This window comes from Aethalodelphis obliquidens, unplaced genomic scaffold, assembly GCF_003676395.1.
Source record: "Aethalodelphis obliquidens isolate GAN/ISIS:26980383/991018 unplaced genomic scaffold, ASM367639v1 scaffold17, whole genome shotgun sequence".
Classification (NCBI taxonomy): Eukaryota; Metazoa; Chordata; class Mammalia; order Artiodactyla; family Delphinidae; genus Aethalodelphis; species Aethalodelphis obliquidens.
The window spans coordinates 24,465,406-24,492,890 of record NW_020837961.1 but is presented as its reverse complement, the minus strand read 5'-3'; the positions used below and the strand labels follow the sequence as shown (position 1 = coordinate 24,492,890).

Sequence of the window (27,485 nt, the reverse complement as noted above, 5' to 3'; positions counted from 1 at the left end):
TCCTGCTGGGGAAAATCCATATGGTTAGGAAGAGCTAGGTGAGAAAAGTATGTCCCATGTATTCTCATACATTTTTCTTCCTTCTTTCAGTTTTGACCCAAAGAATAGCTACCATGTGGAATAAGAGGATTTTTCATCTCTCTTACTTATTTCCTTGAGATTCAATGCTACGACCTGTCGTAGTTTAGGCCCTTTCAGTCTTTTCCTTGAATTAACAAGAGGAAACTAGTCAACAACTTGGCTGCCTCATTTCCGGTTTAAAATTCATTTATGTTAACTCCTTCACGATGGATGTTGGGCACATGGCCAGGTCAAATATCAGGTGAAACTTTCCTAGGTGGAGAAGCCTCTGTAGGCATATTGTTTTCCGAATTAACATTTATGTTTTATGGGGAAAACACAGATGCGTTAACAACCAGGTGAAATTTTTCATTAACTGTGTGTTTAGGAAAATCTGAGGTTTCTTCCTTCCTATTTCCAGTTGTCAGTTGGGCAGTCAAGTGCTTGACAGCTGGGCCAAGTAAATTGATTACCATAAAGAAAGCAACCCACTCTAAAGAAACCACTGGGTGTCTGGGACTACCTGTTGTTACTTGACATGAGAAAGCCAAGATAATCAGACTTTTCTGCTAAGTGTATATTTGCCAAAGATAATTCCCAGAAGGCTTGATTTAAGGAGGCCAAGATTCTGAAGTCCAATAGAGAGGCTAGGTAACATCAGACAGACTAAGAGAATCACGTCAGTCTTAATCTCTGGTTTTGCAACGTCTAGTGACTTTGAAAACTTATAGAACAAATGTGTTATCACAGATGTGACGTAATGCTCGAAGTGACCCAGAGTTTTATCTGCTCTGTCTCTGTTGTGCTTTAAAAGAAGTAGCTATATTGTAAATCGACTATACCTCAATAAAGAAAAAAAGAGAAGTCGCTACGCTCAAAGAAACAAAGAAATGCCCCTTCTACCTCGGTCATGCATGTATAAAATGTACCACATGTATGGTTGAACCAAGAAGTAGTAGATAAGAATGCTATTTAAAAAGATGAATCCCACAAAACATAAGTAGCTGGAAAGCTGGAGCTATTCAGAAACATTAATGAAAAATTAAACATTTAAATTGATCGAACATGGTAAATAAAACCTCACATTAGACCTTGATTCAAAACACATCTATGGGTTTTCCTTTTTCTGTGCTCACAGAGGGAAAGTGCATCGATTTATATTCATTGCTGATTTATATTCATTTATCCCCACCTAGTCTTGGAGAGAAATATAAATTATAATTGCCTCTTGTAGAGGAATCCAGGCAGGTCCTGGATTTGAAATACATAGTGATGTAGGGTTCAGGGAATCACCTACGTAAGAAAGGGCTTTAGTGCAGAGATATTTAGAAGCAGGTAACTTGGCTAGGATGAAGTTTTAAGGTGAATTCAGTCTCCGAGGTGAACTGAAGCAGAGAGGAAAGGTACCCAGAGAATGACTTTGTTAACAGTTTTAATTAGGGCCCTTTTGGTTGTAAGTAACACATCCTCTCCAGCTAGTTTAGGTAGGAAAGAGGAATTTAATAGAAGGTGCAGGTTTGGGGTTAACTTCTGGAATGAACGCAAAGGTAAGGATGCAGCAGGGTGTCAGGCCTCCACTGAAGCCAGGGACTGGAAGACCGAATGGAGCCCAGGAGGTCCCTGCTCATCCCTGCTTCTCTGCACATACAGATGGACGTTTTCTGATATCCAGCCCACATGGTGGAACATGACAGTTGCCATCGGCTTCTGAGTATACCCCCTGTTCAAAAGAGCAGCTAAACAGAAATGTCTTTTTTTTTTTTTAAGATTTTTTTGATGTGGACCATTTTTAAAGTCGTTATTGAATTTGTTACAATACTGCTTCTGTTTTATGTTTCGCTTTTTTGGCTGTGAGACGTGTGGGATCTTAGCTCCCTGAGCAGGGATCAAACCTGCACCCCCTGCATTGGAAGGCGAAATCTTAACCACTGGACCGCCAAGGAAGTCCCTAAACAGAAATTTCTTAGTCCCAATCCCAAATTCCAGCTGATTGCCTCAGCTCCAATTGTGGCCTACCAGTGGAAACTTCCACTGTATCTACGAATAAGGGCATGTTGAGCAGACGTGGCTGCTGTCATGTAGGATTGCTGGGAGGAGAAGAATCCCCAGAAACACACCTTGGATGGGCAAGAGTGACGGTAGTGTGAGACCAGGAAGATAAGCAATATGTCCTAACCCCAAAAGTTCGAGGAGGAGATTATGGTCATTGCTGTTATTTAAATATTGAATGTAAATGTGTTTAGACCTTTGGGTGATGCTTGCCTTTCCTTTCTGGTGGAGAAGACTGCCCAGCCAGGACTCAGCCTACCCAGCAGCAACTCTGTATGTGCTGAGGCCCTGCTTCTAAGTGTGGTCCCCAGACCAGCAGAATCAGCATGAGTTGGAGAAGATAGGGAAGTGATAGAGATGCAAATTCTTGAGGTTTACTGTGGACCCAGCTGAAACTCTCGAGTTCTTTATAACCCTACAAGTGATTCTGAAAGCTAAGTTTTGAGAAGCATTGTGCTGAGGAAATGGTTAATTGGAGAAATAAGTTTGGTCCATCCAAAAAAGAGTGCCTTGGGTTGAAACTGACAGAGAAGAAAGCTCTCTTAAATGCACATTTTGCCTTTTAAAAAGAATCATCTGTCTTCAGTGGAGATTCTTTTTCATTTATTAGGAAATAATGGTATCTGGGAACCTTTTTTAGAAGGGCACATGTACCTAATAAATGAAGATAGCGATGGTTGTTAGCCTCAGATAATGCTGCTTTTTTCCCATGTGCTTTGCTGTTAAATTTCAGGATTATTCCTGGGCAACGTGTGCATTCCTTTAGGAGGGGCAAGCTCCCCGCCCTCAGCCCCAACAAGAGACTCTGCTATTCTAAAGAATTCCTTGAGATAAAGTAGGGATTTTAGCTAAATAAGTTCTCAGGGCACAAACTATTCACTGTTCTATTTGATACTTCTCCCTTGGAAAATCGTAGTCTATCAAACTTTATAAGCTATGACTTCAGTAATTATCTGCAAGGATGGAAAATAGGTGTCTTCAGTTTATATTCATGTCATCTCTCGTTTCCCTGCTTCAGACTTACGGGTTATTTAATTGGACAGTGGAAGGAACATGGGAGGCCTAGTTTTACCTATTTCCTGTGATTCTCCTTGCTTACGGTGGAAAGTAGAGCACACTCCTAAAGTGAACAGGTGGACACGTTAGCCAGCTATAAAAGAGTTAAAGAGTAATTTAGAAGCATCAGTTAAAAAAGTGTTTTATTTAATTAATATTGTCTATTTATCCCATTGTCAAATAGGTGGTGCTGAGGAATTTGAAAGCATGAAAATGTCAAAATGGCCTAGTCTAATCAGTCTGCAATTGAAAAATGCTTTTCTTCACTTCAGCTTTTTTTGAGCACCTGGAGAAACCTACTGAACCCAGTACTCTAATTTTCTAATGATGTATATATATATATATATATATATATATATATACATATCTCAGATTGTTATGTCTCAGAGGGGACTTCTAGACTGCTTTTTTAAATACCATCCCACTTTCTCAACATCCTTATTGAGATATAATTCACATACCATAAAATTTACCTATTTAAAGTGTGCAGTTCAGTGGTTTTTAGTATATTGACAGAGTTGTGCAAACATCACCACATCTAATTACAGAACATTTCATCCCCCGCAAAAAGAAACTTTATACCCATTAGCACTCACTCTTTACCTCCCATCTACACCAAATACTCTCCCAGCTCCTAATCTACTGCCTCTCAATAGATTTTTGTATTGTAGACATTCCATATGAATGTAATTACCCAAGAAGTCTCTTCTTCCACTTAGCATAATGTTTTCAAAGCTCCTCTATGTTGTAACATGCATCAGTACTTTATTCCTTTTTAAGGCTGAATAATATTCCATCGGATATTATTGGAATGGATATACCAATTATGCAATACTAATTTTATACATGGTATAAAATGAATATACCACATGTTGTTTATCCATTCATCCATCGTTGAACATTCGGGTTGTTGCCCAACTTTTGCTGATAAGGACATCTGAAGTTTTTGTGTAGACATATGTTTTGTTTCTCTTGGGTATATACCTCAAAGTGGAATTCCTGGGTCAAATGGTAACTCTACGTTTAACATTTTGAGGAACTGCCAAGCTGTTTCGCAAAGCAGCTGCACCATTTTATATCCCCACAGCAATGGACGGGAGTTTGAATTCTTCCACATCCTTGCCAAAAGTTGTTATTGTCTGTCTTTTTTATTATAGCCATCATGCTGGGTGTGAGCTAGTATCTCATTGTGATTTTGATTTGCATTTCCCTGATGACTAATGACGGTGAGCATACTTTCATGTGCTTATTGGCCATTTGTATATATTTCCTGGAGAGATGTTTACTCAAGTTCTTTTCCAACTTTTTAATTGAGTTATTTGTCTTTTTACTCTTGAGTTGTAAAAGTTCCTTATATATTCCGGATGTAAGTCTCTCATCGGATGTATGATTTGCAAATATTATACTTTCGCTCATTCTGCTGGTTGTCTTTTCACTTTCTTGATGGTATTTGCAGCTCAAAAGGTTTTAATTTATCTCTCTTTCCTTTTGTTGCTTGTTGCTTGTGATAATTAAGGAATTATCGCATTTCCATAATTCCAAAAATTGGGTAAAAAATGAAGACTTGTTTAATATTAACATGAAAACCTGTCTTTATGTATATTAGCACCATATTTAGTTTTCAGATATAAAGCCTATGAAAGCTAACTTGACCTCCCTGATTTCTGTTTTTGCTATAGCATTCTGTACTTCAGCTGATGGCAAAGGATATCCATATGTCCACTTTTTAAATGACTTTTAATGAATATAACCAACAGTGGTCTTACAACTAATGAGGAGATCACTTTGTCATTGCCATATATATCCTAAGCTACTCTCAGGATATACGTGTGTGTGTGTGCGCGCGCACACACACACACACACACACACACACACACACAGCAACCCATAACTGGGGGAGTTAAATCATAAATAAGCAATTAGGCTCTTTTTTTTAGCGCTTGAAAACTCAGTGAGAATTGCAGATGTTTGGAGTGCAGAAACTCTTACATAAACGGAATAGATCACTTTAATAAGATAAAAATGTAACCTGTGTATATATCCAGAGAATTCCTTTCTTGAAGGTCTAGATTTTGTTAAGCTCAGAGGGTATACCTTGGTGTTATTTATCTGGTTGTTTAGACAGGACAGAGTGGGAAATAGCTGTATGCAGCTCTGGAAGGGCCATTCTCTTCCCAGCAAGAAGAGGGGACTTGCTTCTAACAGAAGCTCCCACCATAACTGGTGTTACCTTCACTCCTTGACTAGTAAGCCCCCTTCTACTTATTTTGGGATTCCACACACAGCTTCCGAATCCCCGAGCCCATATACCTGAGTGGCGGCTTCTGCTTCCCGCACCTCCCGGGGAGCTCTCTGGGCTCACACCCCAGGCCAGCGCCTCTGCGCCTCCTTTTCCCCTTAGAGCCCTCACCCTTTGGCCACCCTTTTGCTTTCTTGACCTGGCTTCCTTCACCTCCCACAATGAGTCCTGGGCCTCAGAAAGGCCGGACTCAAAAGGGCTCTTGTTTTACTATCATCTCCCCGGTGCAGAGCACATAGGTTAATATAGCTACAAAAATTTGTATTGGCCTGTGTTTCAGAAACCAGGCAAAAGCTCAGAAAGGAATTTCATAGGCTCCAGCTTCATTACAGATGCCGTTTCTGTTTGGCTGGACTGGGGCATGGAAGGCTGTAAGGCAAGGGGTGCAAGGTGGGGTTGGGCGTGGTGAAGGGGTTCCAGATCCTTTACAATACTGAGCAAAATAACTGAGAATGGCACCGAGGAGATGTGATCGCAGTTGGCCTAGCGTGCCCGTCTCCTGTATTCCTGTGTCATTTTCTGATAGAAATAAAAAAAACATTTCTACAGACATGACACAAACAGTAGCACAGAGAGGCCATTAGTAAGTACTATTTGATGGTGACAACTCTTAACAAGAAGCTTTATTTTCTGAGGGAGCCGATTGCAGTGTGAATGCAAATATTTGTGTAACCAGTCAAACATTCTTTTCCATTTTTCTCTCAGAGGACAAATTTCCCTGCCAGGTAGAAGCTGTGCATCTTGTCACTGCATTAGAATCTCTTACACCACTCTTTGCTTTTTATGGCTCCTACCCTACCCTCAGACTCTTTGGCTATATATTACCACAGTTACGGTCTTGTGAGGGAGAGCACGGTCATTATTTTCCTCAGTGAGAGATCTAAAACATTCTCATTCCACGATGGTTTTTCTTCTCATTGCCATATTAACCTTTAACTTATCCATGTCAAAGAAGGGGAACATTTGCATGTATAATTAAACCCCATGGTTTCTGTGCCCGTCTGGCTACAGGCTGGTATCACAGCCCTACCTCTGGAGAAGGGAATCCTCTGTCTGCTGCTGAGTGGCCACATCCCACCTGGAGCCCAACTGGGTGATGGTACTCGGGCCCATCAGCCACATTGAGCACCGGAAGATACACACAGGGTGAGACTGATGGAACCCATTTCCATTGGGCCGGGGAGTGTCTATATTAGCCCAAGAATGGAAAACTTTCCTGAAGAGAACTATTTCTCCCTTTTGACTTCTGTTACTCTGATAGGAAGATGGAGGCTTGAAGAGTGGTATTTTCTCATTATCAAAGTGTGAGGACCTATGACATTCTTGGTCTTCTTCCTAATAAGTCTTCTATTTACTCCACCCATGTATCCATTTCCCCATCTTGAGGCCATCTTGAGTTCGTGCTGTGAGTTGATTTACTTCCTGTTTTCTAAATATGGGATTGCAGTTGGATTCGAGCACATTTCCTGGTTTCTCATGGCTTCCACATGCTTGTATCACTTATCTCCACAGCTGGAGACGTGGGGGGCAATGTTAGAATATTCGTGTGACCCACCATCTCTTATCTTATGTCCAGAATCAAGTGGTGAGGATCACTCTTTAAAGAATACATCACGAATGTGTTTCCTTATGTCCTCTGACTGCCAACCTTAGCCCCGTAAACCCAGCTACACGCACACACACACATACACACACACACACACACTTGCTTCTCTCCTGTCGCTACCAAAACTCTTCCTACTGTTTTGGAGTCGGAGCAATCAGGGGGACAGCCTTTCTGGAGGCTTCCTGTGGTCCACGTCCACGTTGCCAAATGTATATTTAATCGCCCTCTGGTCGAGAGGAAGAGAGACCCTTAGCAGAGCTGAAGGATTAATGGGACTAAAGGTGAAATGGCAGTGATTTGTGGGACTTACCTTGGAAGCAGAATCATTGTGTCTCACAGTAGGTTGCCTCCACCTTTAAATAGTGGCAGAAATCTTCACTTGGGATTCATCAGTGCTTACACAGCCAACCTACTGTGTGTTATGTAGATAATTTTCTTCTGCACTTATTTTTTCTTTTTGTGGTACGCGGGCCTCTCACTGTTGTGGTCTCTCCCGTTGCGGAGCACAGGCTCCGGACGCACAGGCTCATCGGCCATGGCTCACGGGCCCAGCCGCTCCGCGGCACGTGGGATCTTCCCGGACCGGGGCATGAACCCGTGTCCCCTGCATTGGCAGGCGGACTCTCAACCACTGCACCACCAGGGAAGCCCTATTCTTTTTTCGATTCTTTTCCATTATAGATTATTGCAAGATATTGAGTAAAGTTCCCTCTGCTATACAGTAAGTCCTTGCTGGTTATCTATTTTATACATTGTAGTGTGTATGTTTATTCCACCCTAATACTGTATAACATAGTTTCACCTACAAAACGTTGTTCATGTTAGACAGATTTTCCTACGTGACTCCTCAGCTTTCTTGGAGATGCCCAGGGCTGAAGTCCTCAGCCCATGTGTAACAGGGAGAGATCAAGCATGAGGGCCTACTTCTCACTTAGGGGTCCCGCCTTCTTGTCCCCATGCTCCTGGTTCACTGTTTGTCACTCTTCACCACCTGCACTAGAGACGACACAGGAACAGAGAGAGGAAGGGACATTGAGATGAGTCACTTACGTTACTTGCAAGTAGCTTTGATTTTTCAAACATTTGGAAAAGAAGGTTGAAACCCAGCTAAAATGCATTTGGAGACTATCCGTGTACTCCATGTCTCCAAGAAGTATGAGGAATTAGAGCCCAGAGGGAACGTTTCCCACCGTCACATGGTCTGGTCCCCACTCCAAGGTTTCCCACAGGCATGGTACCAAGGATGTTGCCCCATCGTAAGCAGAGGCTCATGTATCATTGGCCATGAGGGCTTTGATTTTTGGCAAAAGTTTGTAAAGGGGGTTAAATGAACTCTGTACCTTAGCTCTTCTCTACTTCTCATCATAGCTTTCCTTTTCTTCTTTATGGTCTTTCTTTTTGTTGTTGTTGTTTTCGTTCATGTACTCATTCATTCAGCACTATTTATTGAGCCCCTACTATTTTCTAAGCCCCATTTGGGGCACTAGGGACACCAAGGTGAACAAGACAGTGTCCTCTCCTGCGTGAGCCTGCGTTCTCTTCCCACCCCATCCACGGCTGCCCGTGCTTACTCTGGGTCGTGCCTGGGCCCCAGTCTCTGTTATTATGCAGTGTTCTGCTCTCTGCACCATCTTACCAGCCCTTCCCTGCCTGCTGGAAACACTGACCGATGGAAGAAAAGCAGTCAGGGCTTCTCAACAGAGATATCCTTGGGACACGATTCAGTAATATTTAGCACCACCTAAGAAAAGCATTTTAAACTTGTCTGCATATACTAAAGCCCTTTTACCATCTGTTAGTGGAAAATATTTAAAAGTCTGGTAAAACTCTCAGTTATTGAAATAAAACTCTTCATTTGCTCCTTCCTTTCCTTGGGCATTAAAGACTCCCTCTTCCTCCCTGAGTATCAAGCAATGGCCAACCCATCACCGGACAGAGATGGATCCTGCTTTTTGGTCATTTTTTTATGTCAGCAGGAATTCTGCTGAATCTTTCAGAAGTTCTGTTTAAAATCTACATGCACACACCCCCCCCCACCCTTCCTGCATTCAAGTTCATAGAAAGATATATAAAGGCCTATTAATCACAACAGATGAGGTGGACAGGACTTAGATTTATTAAATGGCAAAGGATAATGACGTTAAATCGCTTTAGGCTTAGATCAGATACTTTAATTGACCCTTTTTCTTTCTTTTTTTCTTTTTTTAATGTGAGACAAGAAGAGTATATTCTGGACGTTAGATGAAAAATAGGTTAATTTTTTAAAAATGAGATCATTTGGAACGTTACCAAATGGCAGACCTACAGTTTAAATGCACATCTTTAGCTAATTCCTCGTGAAATCATCAAATGAAAAGAAAACAAGACGATTGGGAGAGGTTTTACTTTAACACCGGGACACTCAGAGTTCAACAGATAATGACTGGACCCCTCCACGTCGTCTGCTGGTTGGAGAAGCTGATCTCCCGGAGCCCCCAGTGACTCAAGGATTTTAATTCTTGTCCTTGGGACGAAAGTGAAATTGAAGGCAGCATTTGTTATGTGTGATGGACGTATTCTGACTTGTGATCACCCTCCCCATGGCCGGGCTGAGGGACCTTCCTTTACGTCAGGGAGCCCCCTGTGTAGTTTAACCCTGGGCAGTGTCATACCCTGAATCAATTCCAGAACTTGTGCTGCAGCTCTGGGTCCCGTTTTATGGCCAGTCTGAAAACACTGGCAAACGCCCAGCTGAGTTATCTCAGACGAGGACCTCTTACGTTGCTTGCTGATGTCAGGGAGGTGAAGACTAATTGAAGAATGCTCAGAAGAATAAACTTCAAGTGCTTTGCTCTGATGGAAAATGATATGTTTCTTGGATCCCTGAAAGTGAACTTCCAGGTCTCACTCACTCTTTATGATCTTTAAAGTTTGAGTTCTGTTGTTTTTTTGTTTGTTTGTTTTAGGGCAGATTTTTCCTTGCAGACACAGAACAACTAATAAAATGGAACACTGGGTGTTCCTTAGTTTGTCTTTCTGGGTTGACCTCCTGCTTACCCCTGTCCACTTAATTGTGAATTCTAGTGTGCACAGCTCACTCTTCAGACATTTGTTAATTCTCCTTCCTAAGTTGCCAGGTAGTGTACTGATAAAGAGGGGAAATGCAAGTTCTCTTATGGTTTTGCTGATCCAATTCAAAGGGCCAATTCTGATAAAATGTCTTTGAAATTGTTATAGGAATAAAAAATGTGGGGTGTGTGCGTGTGTGTGTGTGTGTGTGTGTGAGAGAGAAAGAGAGAGAGAGAAAGAGAAAGAGAAGAAGGAAGAAGCATACAAAAAACCTAGACCCATCGTTTCATCATTTTAAACAAGATTCTCCTAATGTTTAGATTACTGTGCAGATTGGTTTCACCACCTGGGAAAGATGGTCTGATTTAATTAATCAATTAATTATCTAATGAATTATTTAAGTTTGTGTAGAGCTTTGCGTGTTTTCCTCATAGATACTGGCTTGGTCTCATGATTTGCTCAGTTCCTTCTGTGCAGTTCTGGGTGAAATGTGTGTGTGTGCGTGTGCGTGTGCGTGTGCGTGTGTGTGTGTGTGTGTGTGTGTAGTGGAGGTCATTGTAAGGTTCTTCTGTTGAAAAATACTGTTTTTTCCTTTTTTTTTTTAATTGAGGGGGAAAAATTCAATTCCCTACCTCACACCATTTAGCAGCTGTGCCCTCAGCTGTGCCTGTTACCCTCAAGTCCGGAGACCATGCATTTTATTCATTCCGGAGAATGTCTCCCATTGTGCTGTTCCAAGAAGAGGCAGTGGAATGCTGTTCTTGAAAGTTCTTGTGTATTAGGAAAACTAGAGAAAAACTGCTGCACCACTGTTTTCTTTTGTGGAGAGCATTTCTTCTCTTTTTCCCCAGGAACAGATGACCGATGTGTCCAATAGGGACAGTAGGAGCCTGTGTTGCCTCTCCTGGAATGTGGCAGCTGCCATGGATAAGCCCCAGGCATGGGTTTCCTTCCTTCCTTTTACCTCCCCAAGGACCACTGCAGAGACAAATGAAGTTTATTTTTTTTAATTGAAGTATAGTTGATTTACAATGTGTTAATTACTGTTGTACAGCAAAGTGATTCAGTTATACATACATATACATTCTTTTTTCTATATTCTTTTCCATTATGGTTTATCACAGGATAATGAATATAGTTCCCTGTGCTCTACCGTAGGACTTTGCTGTTTATCCATCTATATATAATAGTTTGCATCTGCTCACCCCAGCCTCCTTCTCCATTCCTCAGCCCCCTCCCCCGGCAACCACAAGTCTGTTCTCTATGCCCGTTATTCTGTTTCTGTTCATTTGTGAACAGATAGGTTCATCTGTGTCTTTAGATCTCACATATAAGTGATATCATATGGTGTTTGTCTTTCTCTTTCTGACTTACTTCACATAGTATGATGATCTCTAGTTGTATCCATGTTGCTGCAAATGGCATTAATTCATTCTCTTTTATGGCTGAGTAGTATTCCATTGTATATATGTACCACATCTCCTTTATCCATTCAGACAAATGAAGTTTAATATATAACTTCCCATGCAGAAGCATGTACCAATCTAGTCCTCTAAAGAACTCCAGACCTGTCTCAATGTGCATGTCCTTCTGTTCCATGTGATGGCTCCTGAAGAGAGACAGCGTAGGAGAAGAGAGAGGCAAGGAAGAATCACACTCAGCATCTATGCATCAGGTTCCTAATTTTCATAACAAGAACGGAACTGTGTTTATGTGCCTTGCACTGGGGACGCAGCCCCAGTTATAGGGTGAGGGCGTGGCTGCCCAGAGGCTGTTTCACTCCCACCTTGCTGCTCTCTGAGAATGCAAAGCATGATGGAGAGCATGAGACTTCTGGGAAATAACATTTCCATTTCTGCTCGAGCAGGGCTGGGGCTCGGTCTTTTCCCTGTGTCACCCAGGAAACCCAGCCCAACTCTTCATGCGCTCTTTGTCCGAAGGGTATTTATTTTTTTTATTTAATTTTTATTTCCTATTGGAGTCTAGTTGATTTACAATGTTCTGTTGGTTTCATGTGTACAGCAAAGTGATTCGGCTATACCTATACATATATCCATTGTTTTTCAGATTCTTTTCCCATACAGGTTATTACAGAGTATGGACCAGCTGCTTTTAGCAAGGACAAAGTTAAGTAAGAGAAAGCAAAGGGAGACAGCAGCTCGCCTTCATCAGATTCCAGCGGTGAGCCAAGCACTGCCATGGCGTGGTGTTACCAAGCAGTCTCTTTTCTTGTTCCTGGTCATCTGTTTCCCTTTACTTGGTCTTTTGACCTGCATTGTCATTCACAAAGTGTTAAGTAATGAACCCGACACCTCCAGGAATCTTTTTTTTTTTTACCTGGACCATGTTTTTGTGCCCAACCCAGAACTTTGTATCTTTCAGGATGGCAAGTTGGAGATAAAAGATTTTTAATTTATCTGATTGACAGGGGTATCACTCTAGAAAGTGAATTGTTTCCAGATGGCATCGTTGGCATTGCTTCTAGAGGCTCTTTTAAGCTTCTTGTTATTCAGAAACACCAGCTCAGGATCATGATGGCAGTTCAGAGAGAGAATGGCCAATGTTTGTTTTTTATTTCAGTGCCACTGCCAATGCTGCATGCTTTCGTATTTTGTTTCAAGTTCATAGCATACGTGAGTGTCTGCAGCAGACAGAGTGTCTCCGGCAGTCAGGGAAGGGAGAGGAGCATTGCACACCTACTGTGTGTTCTGACTCAGGTGATGCAGGTGACAAACAGCTATTAATCGCATCAAATGTGCAAAGTCTGGGGATGAAAGATGAATCAAAACCAGGCTGTCACTGAGCATTCAGTCCACAGGGGAAATGAAATCTGTAGACAATAACCACAGCGCAGTACAATGTTGGCAAGATCTGAGCAATCTAGAGGTAGGACCGAGGAGGGAAAGGTGTCATCTGATGAAAATAAAGGAAGGCTGCTCAGAGAGGAGACGTCTAAGTTATTTTGAAATCTATATAGGGAATTATCCGGGTATTTAAGAGGGAATAAGGTGAGGAATGGCCGGGCGTATTCGGGCAGCTGGCGTAGTTCAGTATTGCAGGGAGAGTGGGGCTGGGGCTTTTACAAAGGGCAGAAACTAAGGAATCACTGTAGGGGTGCAGGAGCCCAGGGGCAGGAGTGGGTCGTGCCTCTACCCTCACCCCCCTTCTCTCTGGCTTTCTATGCACACGGCTGCTGTGCTGGACCACTCCCTCTCCGCTTCTTCTCGCTTCTTTTTAATTAAAAAAAATTTGTTTTTCTTTTTGGGCTGCGTTGGGTCTTCGTTGCTGTGCGCGGGCTTTCTCTAGTTGCGGCGAGCGGGGGCTACTCTTCGTTGTGGTGCGCGGGCTTCTCATTGCGGTGGCTTCTCTTGTTGCAGAGCACAGACTCTAAGTGCGTGGGCTCAGTAGTTGCGGCACACGGGCTCTAGAGCACAGCCTCAGTAGTTGTGGCGCACGGGCTCAGTAGTTGTGGCACATGGACTCTAGAGCACAGGCTCAGTAGTTGTGGCGCACAGGCTTAGTTGCTCTGCGGCATGTAGGATCTTCCCGGACCAGGGCTCGAACCCGTGTCCCCTGCATTGGCAGGTGGATTCTTAACCACTGCACCACCAGGGAAGTCCCTGTCCTTGCTTCTTTTCTTCTTCCTCCTCTGTAGGAGTAGATGGTAACATTTCCTCCCCATCCACCGCTCTCTACGCAACCTCCCTTGCTGATCTCACCCAGTCCCTTGGATTCAGATGACTTCCAATCTGTCTGTCACTAGTGATTCTTATCTTACTGCCTCTAAGCCATCATGACCTCTACTTCCGGCAGGAATTACAGATACTTAGCCAAAATAGATATGAAAATCTTCCTTCATGTTTCTCCCCGACCGAACTTTTCTGTTTTTCTACTCTTATTGATAGCATTTTCCAAATCTCAGAGGCTTAAAAGTCAGAGAATTGTTATTTTCCTTTAATATCACCTCTCCCTTGTCCAGACCATACACAAGGTTTCTTCACAATTACTCTCACATTGGTCTCTTCATTCTTGATTCAGACTCTTATTCGGTCCACCACCAGTGCCTCTGCATTCAACCTCTGGAATATCTTGTGAGTCTTTTCTACCCTCATGACCTTTAGTTCAGGCTCTCAGCATCTCGTTGCTTGGATTACTACAAGTCCCCATCAACGGCCCCGTTTCCGTTTCCTCCAGTCCCTTCATCCCGTACAAGTGCCCCTGCCAGATTGTCCTTCTGAAATGTAATCTGATCATGCTGCTTCTCCAAGCAAACCCCCCCAAAGGCTGGGTCCCCGACGGCTCCCCATTCAGGACAGGCTTCCGGACCCAGCATCTTAGTTTCCATAGTCTGCCCTTACCTACCTCTCCAGTGTAATTTCTCTGGAATATAATCTGACGCTCTTTGTTAAACAGTATGTTAAATGGAAGATCTGGCTTCGGCACCAAGGTTACTGCATGAAGAATATTTTTAAAAATACGAAAACTCCTGGCCTAGAGTCAGAAAGTAGAATGATGGTTGCCAGAGGCTGAGAGAGGGGGGAAATGGGGAGTTAGTGTTTAACGGGTAAAGTTTCAGTTGGGGAAGATGAAAAATTCTGGAGAAGGTTGCACAACAATGTGAAGGTACTTAATGCCACTGAACAGTGTGCTGAAAAATGGTTAAAAAGATACATCTTATGTTATATATATTTGAACACACACACACACACACACACACACACACACACACATACCTCTTGGACCTCGTGGTCAAATGGAGAGAGTATAAAAGTGAGAGGTTATTGAAGATTGGGCAAGGGGATTTTTGGAGAGAACTGGTCTGTGATTCCCCCACTGCAGGGTACTGGGGATGGAGGAAAGGGAACCAGTCTCTCATCGCAAATCTAGAGAGCGTGGCTTGAGGGACATCATCCGGGAAGTTTGTCCCATGTTTTCCTCAGTTGGGAGCCTGGTGGCCTGGTGCCTGATGCCAGCCTGGGGAATCGAGAGGGCAAATTGCCTTGGTGTCTGAATGGAAGAGAGAGGCTGCTGGGCTGCATGGGACCTGAACTCCCCCTTTTTGTGTGATTAAATAAGGAGGCCCCAGTGTGGACCAGATTCCCACAGGAGGGTCAACAGGGGTATTGTCTTAAATGCTGTCTTGGGGTGCTGCATAGAGAGTTGAGGGTACCCGTGCCTGCCTTGAGATGGAGGCCCACAGGTGGATCCCCACAGGTGGTGGAGGAAATCAGTGAGCCCAGGCTAGAGGCCGGTCAGCCAGGTAAAGGAGGCGCAGGGAGAGATCACCGCCAGGTTAAAGGTCTCCGAAGACCCGATGGGAGAATCCCATGAGAGAAATGTCTGCTTGCCTCCAGCGGCTACAACCATTCTAGATCAGGTCAGCGAGGGAAGAGCTTTGCCTCCCCTCCCCTCTCCTGCTTCTCCAGTTGTAGGTTCAGGAAGGGCAGCTAGAGTGCTGGGGAGGGTGTGAGAAAACAGGGAGAGGCTGCAGAACCCACTGTTTCCCCCCAGTCACAGGCGACCTGTGGGCCCTTCCAGGGAAGAGCTGGGATCACCTTCGCGGAAAGGCTGAACTGGGGCTTAACCTGTGGGGTTGGGCCTTCCGGATTCCGAATCAAGACCGTTCCTTTGCTGTTTAAAGGGCTGTAAGGCTTTGTATTACCTAAGAATTATCGGGTTATGGGCCTGACTGAGATTTCACCCAGAACCAGGCGAGGAACATTTTCCTACCAGGCAGGTTTAAAGAGACAACGGCAGACAAAGCTAGAGTTGCTTTTCCGCTGACACCTCACGAGTCCCGCTTACCCAAGGAGCCAGCGCCACCTCTCAACGTTGGCGCTCCAGCCGAACGGACAGTGTGGTATCTATTCCCTGGACGCCCCCGGTCGAGTACAATTCCACCTTTGTGCTTTGGTCCGTGGTCTTCCTCGACCCCTCTTCCCACACTGTGTTTTAATTTCACTTCTTGTGTGAGAGGGCTGTTGATACTTGTCTTGATCATACATTCATTTGGATTTAAACTGCTTGAGGGCAAGAACCTTGTCTTACTTGTCTCTGAATCCCATGAATCATCTATCATAGTTCTGAGTACATAGTAGACATTGATAAAAGATTACACCTAGGGGCAGGACAGGAATAAAGACGCAGATGTAGAGAACGGACTTGAGGACACGGGGAGGGCGAAGGGTAAGCTGGGACGAAGTGAGAGAGTGGCACTGACATATATACACTACCAAATGTAAAATAGATAGCTTGTGGGAAGCAGCCACATAGCACAGGGAGATCAGCTCGGTGCTTTGTGACCACCTAGAGGGGTGGGATAGGGAGGGTGGGAGGGAGACGCAAGAGGCAGGGGGTATGGGGATATATGGATACATATAGCTGATTCACTTTGTTATGCAGCAGAAACTAACACACCATTGTAAAGCAATTATACTCCAGTAAAAATGTTAAAAAAAAAAAAAGAAAAAAGATTACAGAATGGCCAAGTGACTGATGAATGAAATAATCCAGTTTGATAGCTAATATATATTGTGTTTATGAAGGCAGGAAAGAAAACAGTATTATGGCATTCCTGTTGCTTTCTTCCCCTTCTGTTGCCAAGCAGAGTTTGAATAGGGCTTGTTGGAGCCACGAACCAACACTTCCAATGCTACCAGTCATGCACACTGTTCTGTACACTTCTAAAGAGGAAAGAGCATCTTTTTATGGGTGTATGTGTTTTCCATTTTAAAAAAAAATTAGGTGAATGACAAGATATCCATATTCATCACAGAAAAATTACAGAAGACAAATAAGCGTTGAAGTAAACAGTCACCTACACCCCCTCCCAGGCATCAGGCACTGTTAACACTCTCTCATCTCTTCCCACATGCCAGGTTCTCTCTTCAAGTAGCAGTAGAGCCCACTGGAGTTGAATTCCTATTTGTGGCCTGGGAGTCAAAGCTAAGAGTGAGTGGAGTGAGGTATTCAACCATTGCTATGTTAGGACGCCCCAGGCAACAGGGAGCGAGCTGGCCTGGGGACCAAGTGGGATCTGTAGCAGAAACTCTGTTCCCAAGTCAGCTGCCTCCCGCATCCTCGGCCAGCTGGCCTGAGATGGTGATCAACCAAGTTGGAACTTAGGAGGAGCTGCCTCTTTCTGCTTTGCCTTGGGTCCTGATTAATTGGGGGCGGGAAGAGGAGAAGGGGTGAAAACAAGAGTGTGGCAAAAACTTTACAGCTGTGGTTTTGCCCTCCAGAGGACATTGGAGATGTCTGGAGTTACTTGTAGTTGTCACAGCTAGGGGGCTGGCACTCCTCGTTTGTAGAGAGTAGAGACCAGAGATGTGCTAAACACGCTACAGTGCACAGCACAACCTCCCACAGCAAAGAAGTATCTGGCTTCAAATGTCCATAGGGCTGAGGTTGAGAAACCTGCTTTTTTAAAAAAGGCAAGAAAACACTTGGCAATGATGCTATTGCATACAAGAGCAAGGACTATAAAAATATTTATTGAATCATGTCTCACTTGCCCATTGAGATGTCAGTTTGAAAAGTCTTCTCGGTGAGTCTGGAGTCTGTCGGGTAGATTACAAATGCTAAAGGGTTTGGGGGGTTTTTTAAGCATCTTTATTGGAGTATAATTGCTTTACAATGGTGTGTTAGTTTCTGCTGTATAACAAAGTGAATCAGCTATACATATACATATATCCCCATATCTCCTCCCTCTTGCGTTTCCCTCCCACCTTCCCTCTCCCACCTCTCTAGGTGGACACAAAGCACCGAGCTGATCTCCCTGTGCTATGCGGCTGCTTCCCACTAGCTATCTATTTTACATTTTGTAGTATATATATGTCCATGCCACTCTCTCACTTGGTCCCAGCTTACCCTTCCCCCTCCCCATATCCTCAAGTCCATTCTCTACGTCTGCGTCTTTATTCCTGTCCTGCCCCTAGGTTCTTCAGAACTTTTTTTTTTTTTAGATTCCATATATATGTGTTAGCATGTGGTATTTGTTTTTCTCTTTCTGACTTACTTCACTCAGTGATCAGTGTTTTGTGCATAGTTGAAAAGTCAAGAGTTGTCATAAGGAAGAGCAGAAAGCACTTCATGGAAAGTCATATTTGAAATTATCCCAAGTAGCTTTTAAAAACAGATTTCATTAAATCCGGTGGCACAAATAGCCAGGTGGGTTTTTTGGTTTTGGTTTTTTTTTTATTAATTTATTAATGTGTTTATTTTTGGCTGCCTTGGGTCTTCGTTGCTGCATGCGGGCTTTCTCTAGCTGCGGAGAGCGGGGGCTACTCTTGCTTGCGGTGTGCGGGCTTCTCATTGCGGTGGCTTGTCTCGTTGTGGAGCACAGGCTGTAGGCGTGCAGGCTTAAGTAGTTGTGGCATGTGGGCTCAGTAGTTGTGGCTCGCGGGCTCTAGAGCGCAGGCTCAGTAGTTGTGGCGCACGGCTTAGTTGCTCCGCGGCATGTGGGATCTTCCCGGACCAGGGCTCGAACCCGTGTTCCCTGCATTGGTAGGCAGATTCTTAACCCCTGTGCCACCAGGGAGCCAGGTGGTTTTTAATCCAGGGGCAAAGCTGGGGGAAAGGGGGTTTGGGGGATATAAATAATGGAGCTTCTTTCTAGCTTTGCTCTTTTTATGTTGTTGAGATTTTTATTTTTTTAACAAAATGAATCTCTTTCTAGTATCCCTTTGTGTTTGTCTTCAGGCCTTGGAATGACTTGCAAGGTTCAGAGACATCATTATGTACCTGTGACACTGACCCCACTGTTTATTTTCCAAATCCTAAGTAGCTCGAGGGGACAGAAACAGGGTACTGTGTGGGGTGACTGTACCTATGGGTGATCTAAGGGAAGGTCAGGATGGCTGTCAGGTCCCCAAATCCCTAAGTGGACAGGGAGTGTCGTCAGTACTCAGGAAAGAATCAGGGACTAGAAATAAAGGCAGAGAAGCCAGGCATGTAACTTGGAAAGCTTTATATTCTTCTTTTTTTTTTTTTTTTTTTTAGCATGATTGAATCAATGGACTTGGTTTTTCTGAGCTTCACAGACATGCAGAGAAAAAAGAAGAAAAGAGCTTGGCAGGAATACAGGAGGGGGAAAGGATTTAAATTAAATATAACAGTTGCCTGAAGTTTAGTTGCTGACAAAAAACAAGTCGTTTTCTCTGAGAAGCATGTGTAATATGTCAGGAAGAAAAAAAGCACAATTAGCACACTTCTTACATGAGATCTTACGGATAGCACCACATTAATTTTAATCATTTAATTTAAAGTACTCCACTGTCTTCTTTATTGCAAATCAATAAAGTACGCACGTACTTGACTTTCACCTGTCTCATCCTTGGCAAGGAGAGCGTAGCTTTCTCTGACTACCCAGCTTACAGCAATGAGATTTCCCCTGTCGTATCTCCTAACTGTCCCAAGATCAGCACCTGCTTTACGTTGCCTCTTATAGTTAGTTATATCTGTCTGTCTATCCATCCATCCGTCACAAATTACCACAAACTCCGTAGCTTAAAACAACAGAAATGGGGGCCAGGAGTCTGAAATCTGAAGGCTCTAGGGGAGAATCTTTCCCTACTCCCTCCAGTTTCTGGTGACACCAGGCAATCCTTAGCTTGTGGCAGCAAAACTCCAGTCTCTCTTAGTCCGTTCCGGCCGCTGTAACAGAACATCACAGACTGGGTAGCTTGTAAACAACAGACAGGTATTTCTCACAGTCCTGGCATCTGGAAGTCGAGGGTCAGGGTGCCAGCACGGTCAGGTGAGAGCCCTCTTCCTAGTTCATTGTCAGGCATCTCTGCACTGAGTCCTCACATGCAGGAAGGGGTGAGGGAGCTGTCCGGGGTCTTCTTTATAAGGGCATTAACCCCCATCCTTGAGGACTCCTCCCTCATGACCTAATCACCTCCCAAAGGCCCCACTTCCAAATATGGTCACATTGGTGATTAGGTTTCAGCATATTAATTTGGAGGGGAGACACAGACAGTCAGTCTGACAGCACTGTCTCTGTCCTCACGTGGCCTTTTCCACTGTGTCTGTGTCTTGTCCTCTTCTGTCTATTATATGGACACTTGTCATTGGATTTAGGGCCCACCTGGATAATCCAGGATCATCTTATCTTGAGATCCTTAATCACATCTACAAATACCTTTTTTCCATATAAGGTCACATTCACAAGTTCCTGGGGTTATGACATAGTCATATCGTTTTGGGGGGCCACGACTCAACACACTACCCTATCTATCTATCTATCTATCTGTCTGTCTTGTCTATCTATCAGATCCTTTTTGGTTTCTGTGTTTTCCAGAAGGCTGAGGACACAGTAATAACTAATAAATGCTTACCAATTTGAAAGTGTGGCCTTATTTTAAAGTGACCCAAATTAATGCGCTAATTGTCCCACCTTGTTTCCAAGATGTTCTCCCATTAGCTCTAAGGAACGTATGAACATAAAGACACTCCAGCCTTGCAAAGTAAACGTATGTTTCAAACTAAAGACCAAACATTCAATGGCCACACCTAAAGCCAGAGCAGTCAGGAAGTTGAACTGTTATTATAACTTGTAAGATCGCTGTTTTTCTAAGTGTTAATCCTTGCGCTGCAATTAACATCCTAGGTGGTCTTGAGGGTTACTAGCTCCCAGCAAGGTGTAAACGTCTCAGTTGAATCAACCCTATTTATCCTTTATTAATTTAGGTGCCCTAGAAGAGAAAGAAAAAACATTGATCAGAGCTTTCAAAATAGAGGGAGAAAATCATAGTATGAATATGCTGGCTCTTAACTGATTCACTGAAATTGAGTACATTATAAAACAAGGACAGATATTCGTTGTGTCCTCTGTAAGTCCTGGAAGCATCATGGCAGAGAGGAAGGAGTGTGTGGGAGTGACTGGGAGACTTTGGTCAAGAAACCTGGTTCTAGATCTGTAGCAGCAGGCCTGGTTCTGTTGCCATTTGTGTGGCCTTGGGCAAGTCCCCTGATTTCTCTGAGCTTCAGGTTCCTTCCTTTTCTGGAAACCAGATCGATTAAAGTAGAAGTTTTTCAAACTGTGTTCCAGTGTGCCACGGCGCTGTCTTCTAAACTGCTCCCTGACTCAAGGCTCGTAGCTCTCTCTGTGATTAGAAACTGGGTTTGGTTCAGAATTAAGAAACTCTGGCGTTTTTGTTCTTCATTCACCTGTTTGCAGCGGAAAGCTACAAGGACACTCAGATGGTGAAGATCAAAGAGGAACCCATGGAGGTGGACATCCAGGACTCGCAGGCCTCAATATCACCCAGCCGCAGTGCTGGCTATAGCACTTTAATTGGGCGAGAGAAAACTGAACCCTTACAGAAGATGCCAGAAAGCAGAGTCCCCCCAGAGAGAAACCTCTTCAGTCAGGACATCTCTGTGAAGATGGCTTCCGAGCTTCTTTTTCAACTGTCAGGTACGTTTCCTCGAGGAAAAAAAAAAAAAAAAGTCAATAATGGGGACTAATTGGAGGGAAAGCCACTGTAACGAAGTAAAAACACCAGCATTATAGGATTTTTTAGACAGAAATCCATTTTGTTACTTTAACGTGTATACGACCTCTCAAACGAAGAGTTCATCAAAGGCTGCCAGGTAGGACTCCTGCCAGACTTTCTTTAGTAAATAGTTAAGAATCATTTGAAACTGGAACCTATTCAACTGCGTGCAAATGATCCCTGTTGCCTGGACTAAACGTCTCACCTCTAATTTTGTTTAGGCAGTTGATCTGATTAACGGCCTTTTTTTTGTTTTCCTAATGTGCAAAAGATAAACTTCAGTTTACTCCAACAGTGACTGAGTTACCGTGAATTCCAAATTAGTGTGGTCGGAATTAATGAGATGTTACGGTAGCTTGCCAAAAAAAAAAAATCAAGGAAAGGGGAAGGCAAAAGATGAAACTGTGAGGACTCTTTTCCAGCTATAACATAGTAGGACATTTCCTGTAAACCAACTTTTTCTACTTCAAATACTCAGAAGTCAACGTTTAGGAATCAGCTAAGTGATCACCTATTAAAAAGCTAAGGAATCACCTATTCCAGCTCAGCTAAGTGTCTTGATAGAATAGGTGAGGGTTCTAGAACCTAAGTTGTTCTCTTTATCACCTCATTCAAGCTGCAGGCTCTTTGTCAAATTTAATGTGCCGTTATTGCTTGAATGTGATTGAGATGGATGAAAGAGACTCATAGAAGTTTCAGACTTATGTAGAAATACAGATACTTTGTCCTTGGTCAAGCATTGGCCTACATACTGAAATTCAGGCATCAGTAGAGTTTGTTACTAATATTTGATAAACTCTGTTTTGTTATGGCTAACAGATTTAAAACACCCATTAAATGCCTCATTATTTAAGTACTGACTTTTCTCCCCTAAGAAAAATACCAGAAAAGAGGAAAGAAGCTAGAATCTGCAAGGCATCGTGATAGCTCACCTTCTCGTTGGCCTCATGACACGCCCCCATAGCTGTAAAGTTATCAGTCGGTGCCGAAAATGGCAGCCTCGGAGTTCTCAAACAAGGACTGTGTTTGTGCAGAGCTCAGAGACGTGGAAAGAGTTAAGTCAGTAAACTGAATAGGCCACATAGATCTTTGCAAGTTCCAAAAAAACTCCAAACATGCAAGATGCTTTGCTTTAAAAAAAAAAAAAAAAAACAGGCTGAAAGCATCTCTAAAAACAATATAACTTTGAAAATGATTTAGCAGTTCAAATCTGCAAGAGTGAGGCCAGTGTGATTCTTTGAAAAAAGTCTCTGTCTCTAGCAGTACATTATCATGGTCTACTATCAGCTAAAAACTTTGTGTCTGAGAGTTCTCACCCTGGCGCTGTCACTGACTGCCTGGGTGACCTCAAGCAAGTCATTTAGCCCCGATTTCCTGCTCTCTGAAAGAACACTGCCTGTGAATCCAGATTCACCCTCATTGTCACTGTTGAACGGACAGAAAGGAATTGTCCACGCAAATATGCACACAGCAGCTTCAGACCAGTGTTAAAAAACACGGGACAGCGTATATCTTTGTTTAAAATTGTCCCCCAAATCCGTAAGATTAGGAGTTTTTCACTTGCCCTGCTGTTGAAATCTGAAACCCTTGTAGAGGTGGCCAGGTTTCCTCTGGAGACTTAAAAGAAGCCACCCAGCGCTGTGAACGTCAGGGCAGAATCCGCACATTTGAACTGGACGGGGAAGACCAGAGGTCAACTTTTGTGTTCCTGAAAGCTAATTAAATAATTTCTGACAGCTGGTAGATTCAGACCTCAAGACAGAGTTTACCTCCTCTTGTCTAATGATACTTTTTGTCCCCTGTGACATTTATCAGAATGTGCACTCGATGACTCTCGCACCCAGAGGTCTTACGTTTGTTTTTATATCCCGTCTCACAAAGAGGCCTGACAATACAGAATGCTTAAAGGTTGTCATCCAAGTCAGAAGCGGAACAGTTGCAACAACTGCAGTTTTCATGCTGAATCAGAGAAAAGCAGACATTTTCAGCTGGGGAAAAATATAAGAGAAATAACTATCTTTATGTGCATCTCTGTGTGTGTGTGTGTGTGTGTGTGTGTACATGTACTTACTGAGGCCTGATGAAAATCAGACAACACAGTTGTACTTTGTTAGTAATTCTTTCCCTTTGATTGGTTTTTAATAAACTATTTTGGTGGATGCTATCGACATGCTTTTGTTGCCTGTCTTTACCAATAAGACAGGAATGGTTTGAATGTTTAAAAAAGAAACCAAAAGAAAACCACAACAGAGAAAGAGGAATGTGGAGGATGTTTCTGCTTCAGCCTTAAACACACAAATCGAGTCAGAACAACCTAAGAGGTGTCTGTTTCATCCTTTCTCTTTACAGAGAAGGTGAGCAAAGAGCACACTCACACGAAAGAAAACACCATCCGGACGACCACCAGGTAGGCCACTGTGGAGTCCCCTCGGAAGACTCCCTCTGGGGGCCTTGAGGCCCACGTCACAGTTTGAGCAACATTCCTCAAACTGTTCTCTCCCACTGGGTTCAAGTCACGCCTTTATCATCATTTTGTGTTTGAACTTTGGTTGGTGGAAACAACACAAAACGCAAAGGACACCAAGGGGGAAGGCCATTCACAGTTATTAAACATCTAAATGTGTCACTTTGCTGGAGAGTTTTCCTTATGCTATTATTGTTTATTCCTTACAATGATTGTGTGAAGTAGACAATATTATCCTCTTGACAGAAGTTTCCTGACCGGAGAGTTGAAATGGGTGGCTGTATTTGGGAGCTGGGTCTGTATCTCAGGAAAGCCTCAGTCAGTGGGTAGACCGAGGTTGAACTGTGTTCCTAAGTAGCTTTGCAGCTGTGGACTGATAACTTGTCACCAGGGACATCCCAGCTTTTTAACTCACTGCATTGTTAGGAGGGCAAAAATGTAAAAAGCAGAAGAAAGACAATGCTTTCAGAAATTGCAGGAAAGCTGACATCACTAACAACTGTAGGTTAAGGAAGCTTTCCATTTGCCAAAGGCAGTTTAAGAGAAGGTCAGCCAGGCTGGGCTGCCCATCAGTCTGCCGCCTGAAAGGAAAAGGACGGGTCAGTACTGCCACCCATCCTGAGGCTCGTAACCACCCAGACCTGAACTGTTGCAGGCAGGTGCCAACGAGTGCAGACCCACCTCTGTGGAAAGGGGGCTCAGGGGAGAGGCAGTCTCCCCCTTGGCAGGCTTTAAGTCAAGGAACTTCACTTTCCTGAGCAAACTTAGATTCTTCCTCCTGGGAGCCGTTGCTTGGTTTTGTGATTTAATTCTTGCGACGGAAGATCAACAGTGTTTTTCCTTTGGATGTGATATGAGTCGACCTCGGACCATCACCGGGTACATGAACGGTGTTCATTTGAACACCGTTAACGCGAGTCTTTGCTTCTTTTTAACTCTGTGAATCGGCGTTTGGGACTATCAAATATTAAACAGTAATTAAAACAGAGGCGCACAGGGTTCATATAGTATTAGGGACAGAACCTGACTCTAACCCAAGCATGGTGTTAGGCTTGCCTCCGTGTATAAGTACGCAGATGGGGAATGAGTCTTTCCATCTGGTCTGTGCGTTGTGTTGGGAAATGGGTCTGGGGGATGGAGAGGGGACTTTGTTCAGTTGGATGCCCAAATAGGAGATGTGAGCTACTATAGATTCCAGCAGCCTTCTCCATGTAATCCTAAGGCTATTTTTTTTTTTTTTTTTGGTATCTATGCTTATGTTCGTGAGTCTAAACACATGAAATGGGCCAGATTGGTAGACATCGAAAGACGGCAGATTAAAAATAAGAGGTGTCCGTTTTAAGTTGCTTCCCTAGGCTTCCTGAAGTGTCACAGGTCAGGTTCCCTAGAAGCAGAGCCCGAGACAGGGATCCCTGTGCGGGTGTGTTATGGAGGGCGTGCTCTCAGAGGGACCTGCAGGGATGGGATGGGGCTGGAGAGGGAAGGGGAGCTGAGCAAGGATTCTAGGACCGGTTGTCTCCCGCAGAGAATTCTGGAGCATGAATTGCACCACAGAGTAAATCCTGCCTTGAGGTAAGGGGGCCAGCTCTTGGTCCCCCCTCATTATCCACTAACTTCATCAGGGGATGTGTAGCCTGCCAGGTGAGGGAGGGCTCCAACGGGGAGGGCAGTTCTCACTACGAGCAGCCGGCACCCCTGGGGATGCGGGGTGAGTGCACCAGTGCGGTAAAGGGGATCTGGGCAGGACCCCAGCCCCATCTCCTATGGAGGCTTTCTGCCGGATCTTTAAGATTACACGATCATATTTACCTAGCAGAAAGGTATGCTGCGAGACCCTGTTATTATGCTTTTCAGGTGTTCTCTGGGACGAGGTAAGAGGAGGTTTGAACTAGCCCCAAACAAGTGAAATGTACAACACCACCTAGCCTCGGTTGCCTTGGCTGGAGCTGAAGCATAATTACAGGGTAGAAGAGAGGGGTTTTTTTTTAGCCATTTGGCAAAAAACGAAGCAATCCTTAAATTCTCCTGTTGCTGGGAGATTGTGCGTAAGAAGAGATCCAAATCAGATCTTTTGCCCAATGCAACACAAGAGGTGCTTCCTATGAGCTTCCCCACCCCTACAGTGTGGTGTGCAGAAATCCGTGTTATAGGTTTCTTGGTTTATTTTTCTTCTACAAAATCCTTGGTGTGTTTTTATTTTTCCTTTGAGTGGGCAACTTGCCCAATTAGCCTCTCCTCAAAGAGATCTCTTTTTACCTTCTCACCTCATTACTTCAGGTGGAATAGAATCAAGCTGCCTTGTGCCAGGACATCCTCTTTAACCCGAGTTAACCGATAGCAGAAATAAGGGGAAAAAACGCCAACTCTCTTCTTTTTTGATTCCCGTTTCGGAAGAAGCTCTTATTTTTGGAAGAGGTCTGCACAAGGTCAGCTAATGGGGTTATGTTTTAAGGTATGATCTGTGATACTTTCCAGAAAGATTTACATCGAGTCTCCAACTTCCCAAACCTCCAGATTTTTTAAGTACTTAGTGGGATGTTTGGTTAGTTATCAGATCTCCCACGTTTCATTTCCTGGAAGAAGCTGAACTGTCTAGAGCGATGGCTCATCATGGGAATCAAAGTTCGGAATTGTCCATGTTTCAGAGTTGCTGGGCACATTTAAGATAGTTGACTTGTGAAGGGCAGCCTTGGACGCCGGCCTCAGCGCAGTATTGAGATCAGACGCTTCCAAATGCTGATGGGTGCCTGAGCCCTTCCACTCAGTGAGATCTGCCTCTGGGATCTGGAGATCCAGGGGAACCAGAGGAGAAAAGAGATGTGCAATGCTGAAAACAGAAACTGATTCTCTCCAATTCTCTCTCTGTCCTTTATCAACCCACAACTTTCCCCACTGTTGTTAATCATTATTAATCTTGACTCTTATGCCAAACACAAGAATGAAGAAAAAGTGTAGCAACCCAAGTGTGAAACACTCTGTCTCTGGCAGTTCCAATGTGTGCTTACCAATGAGATATGGGGGTGCTGGTTTCCATGCCCGGGCACCAAAGCAACAGGAAGCCCATGGATGTGCGTACAGGTAACTCCCCATCCGATAAGGGCTGATGACTGCACCTCTGTCCTCATCCAGTCCTCCCTCGTCACAGCTGTCCATTGGCCATTCTGCTGTTTGTTAATTCCTCGATTATAAGATGGGGAGACATGGAAAGAGAAAATGATGTTGGACAGCATTCCTTGTTAGCCATTTTTTTTTTTTTTTTTTTGTGGTACGCAGGCCTCTCACTGCTGTGGCCTCTCCCGTTGCGGAGCACAGGCTCCAGACGCGCAGGCTCAGCTGCCATGGCTCACGGGCCCAGCCGCTCCGCGTCATGTGGGATCTTCCCGGACCGGGGCACGAACCCAC

General features: G+C 43.9%; 1 protein-coding gene across 2 annotated transcripts in view; it reads left to right on the top strand.

The window, feature by feature from the left end:
- ZNF827 (zinc finger protein 827) overlaps positions 1-27,485 on the top strand; it is a 180,212-nt gene that overhangs the window by 74,336 nt on the left and 78,391 nt on the right. For both annotated transcript variants that reach the window (XM_027117108.1, XM_027117110.1), the window contains exons 6-7: positions 21,301-21,540; positions 23,969-24,026. In XM_027117108.1, the coding sequence (XP_026972909.1) occupies positions 21,301-21,540; positions 23,969-24,026 (298 nt within the window). The remainder of the gene's footprint in view (positions 1-21,300; positions 21,541-23,968; positions 24,027-27,485) is intronic.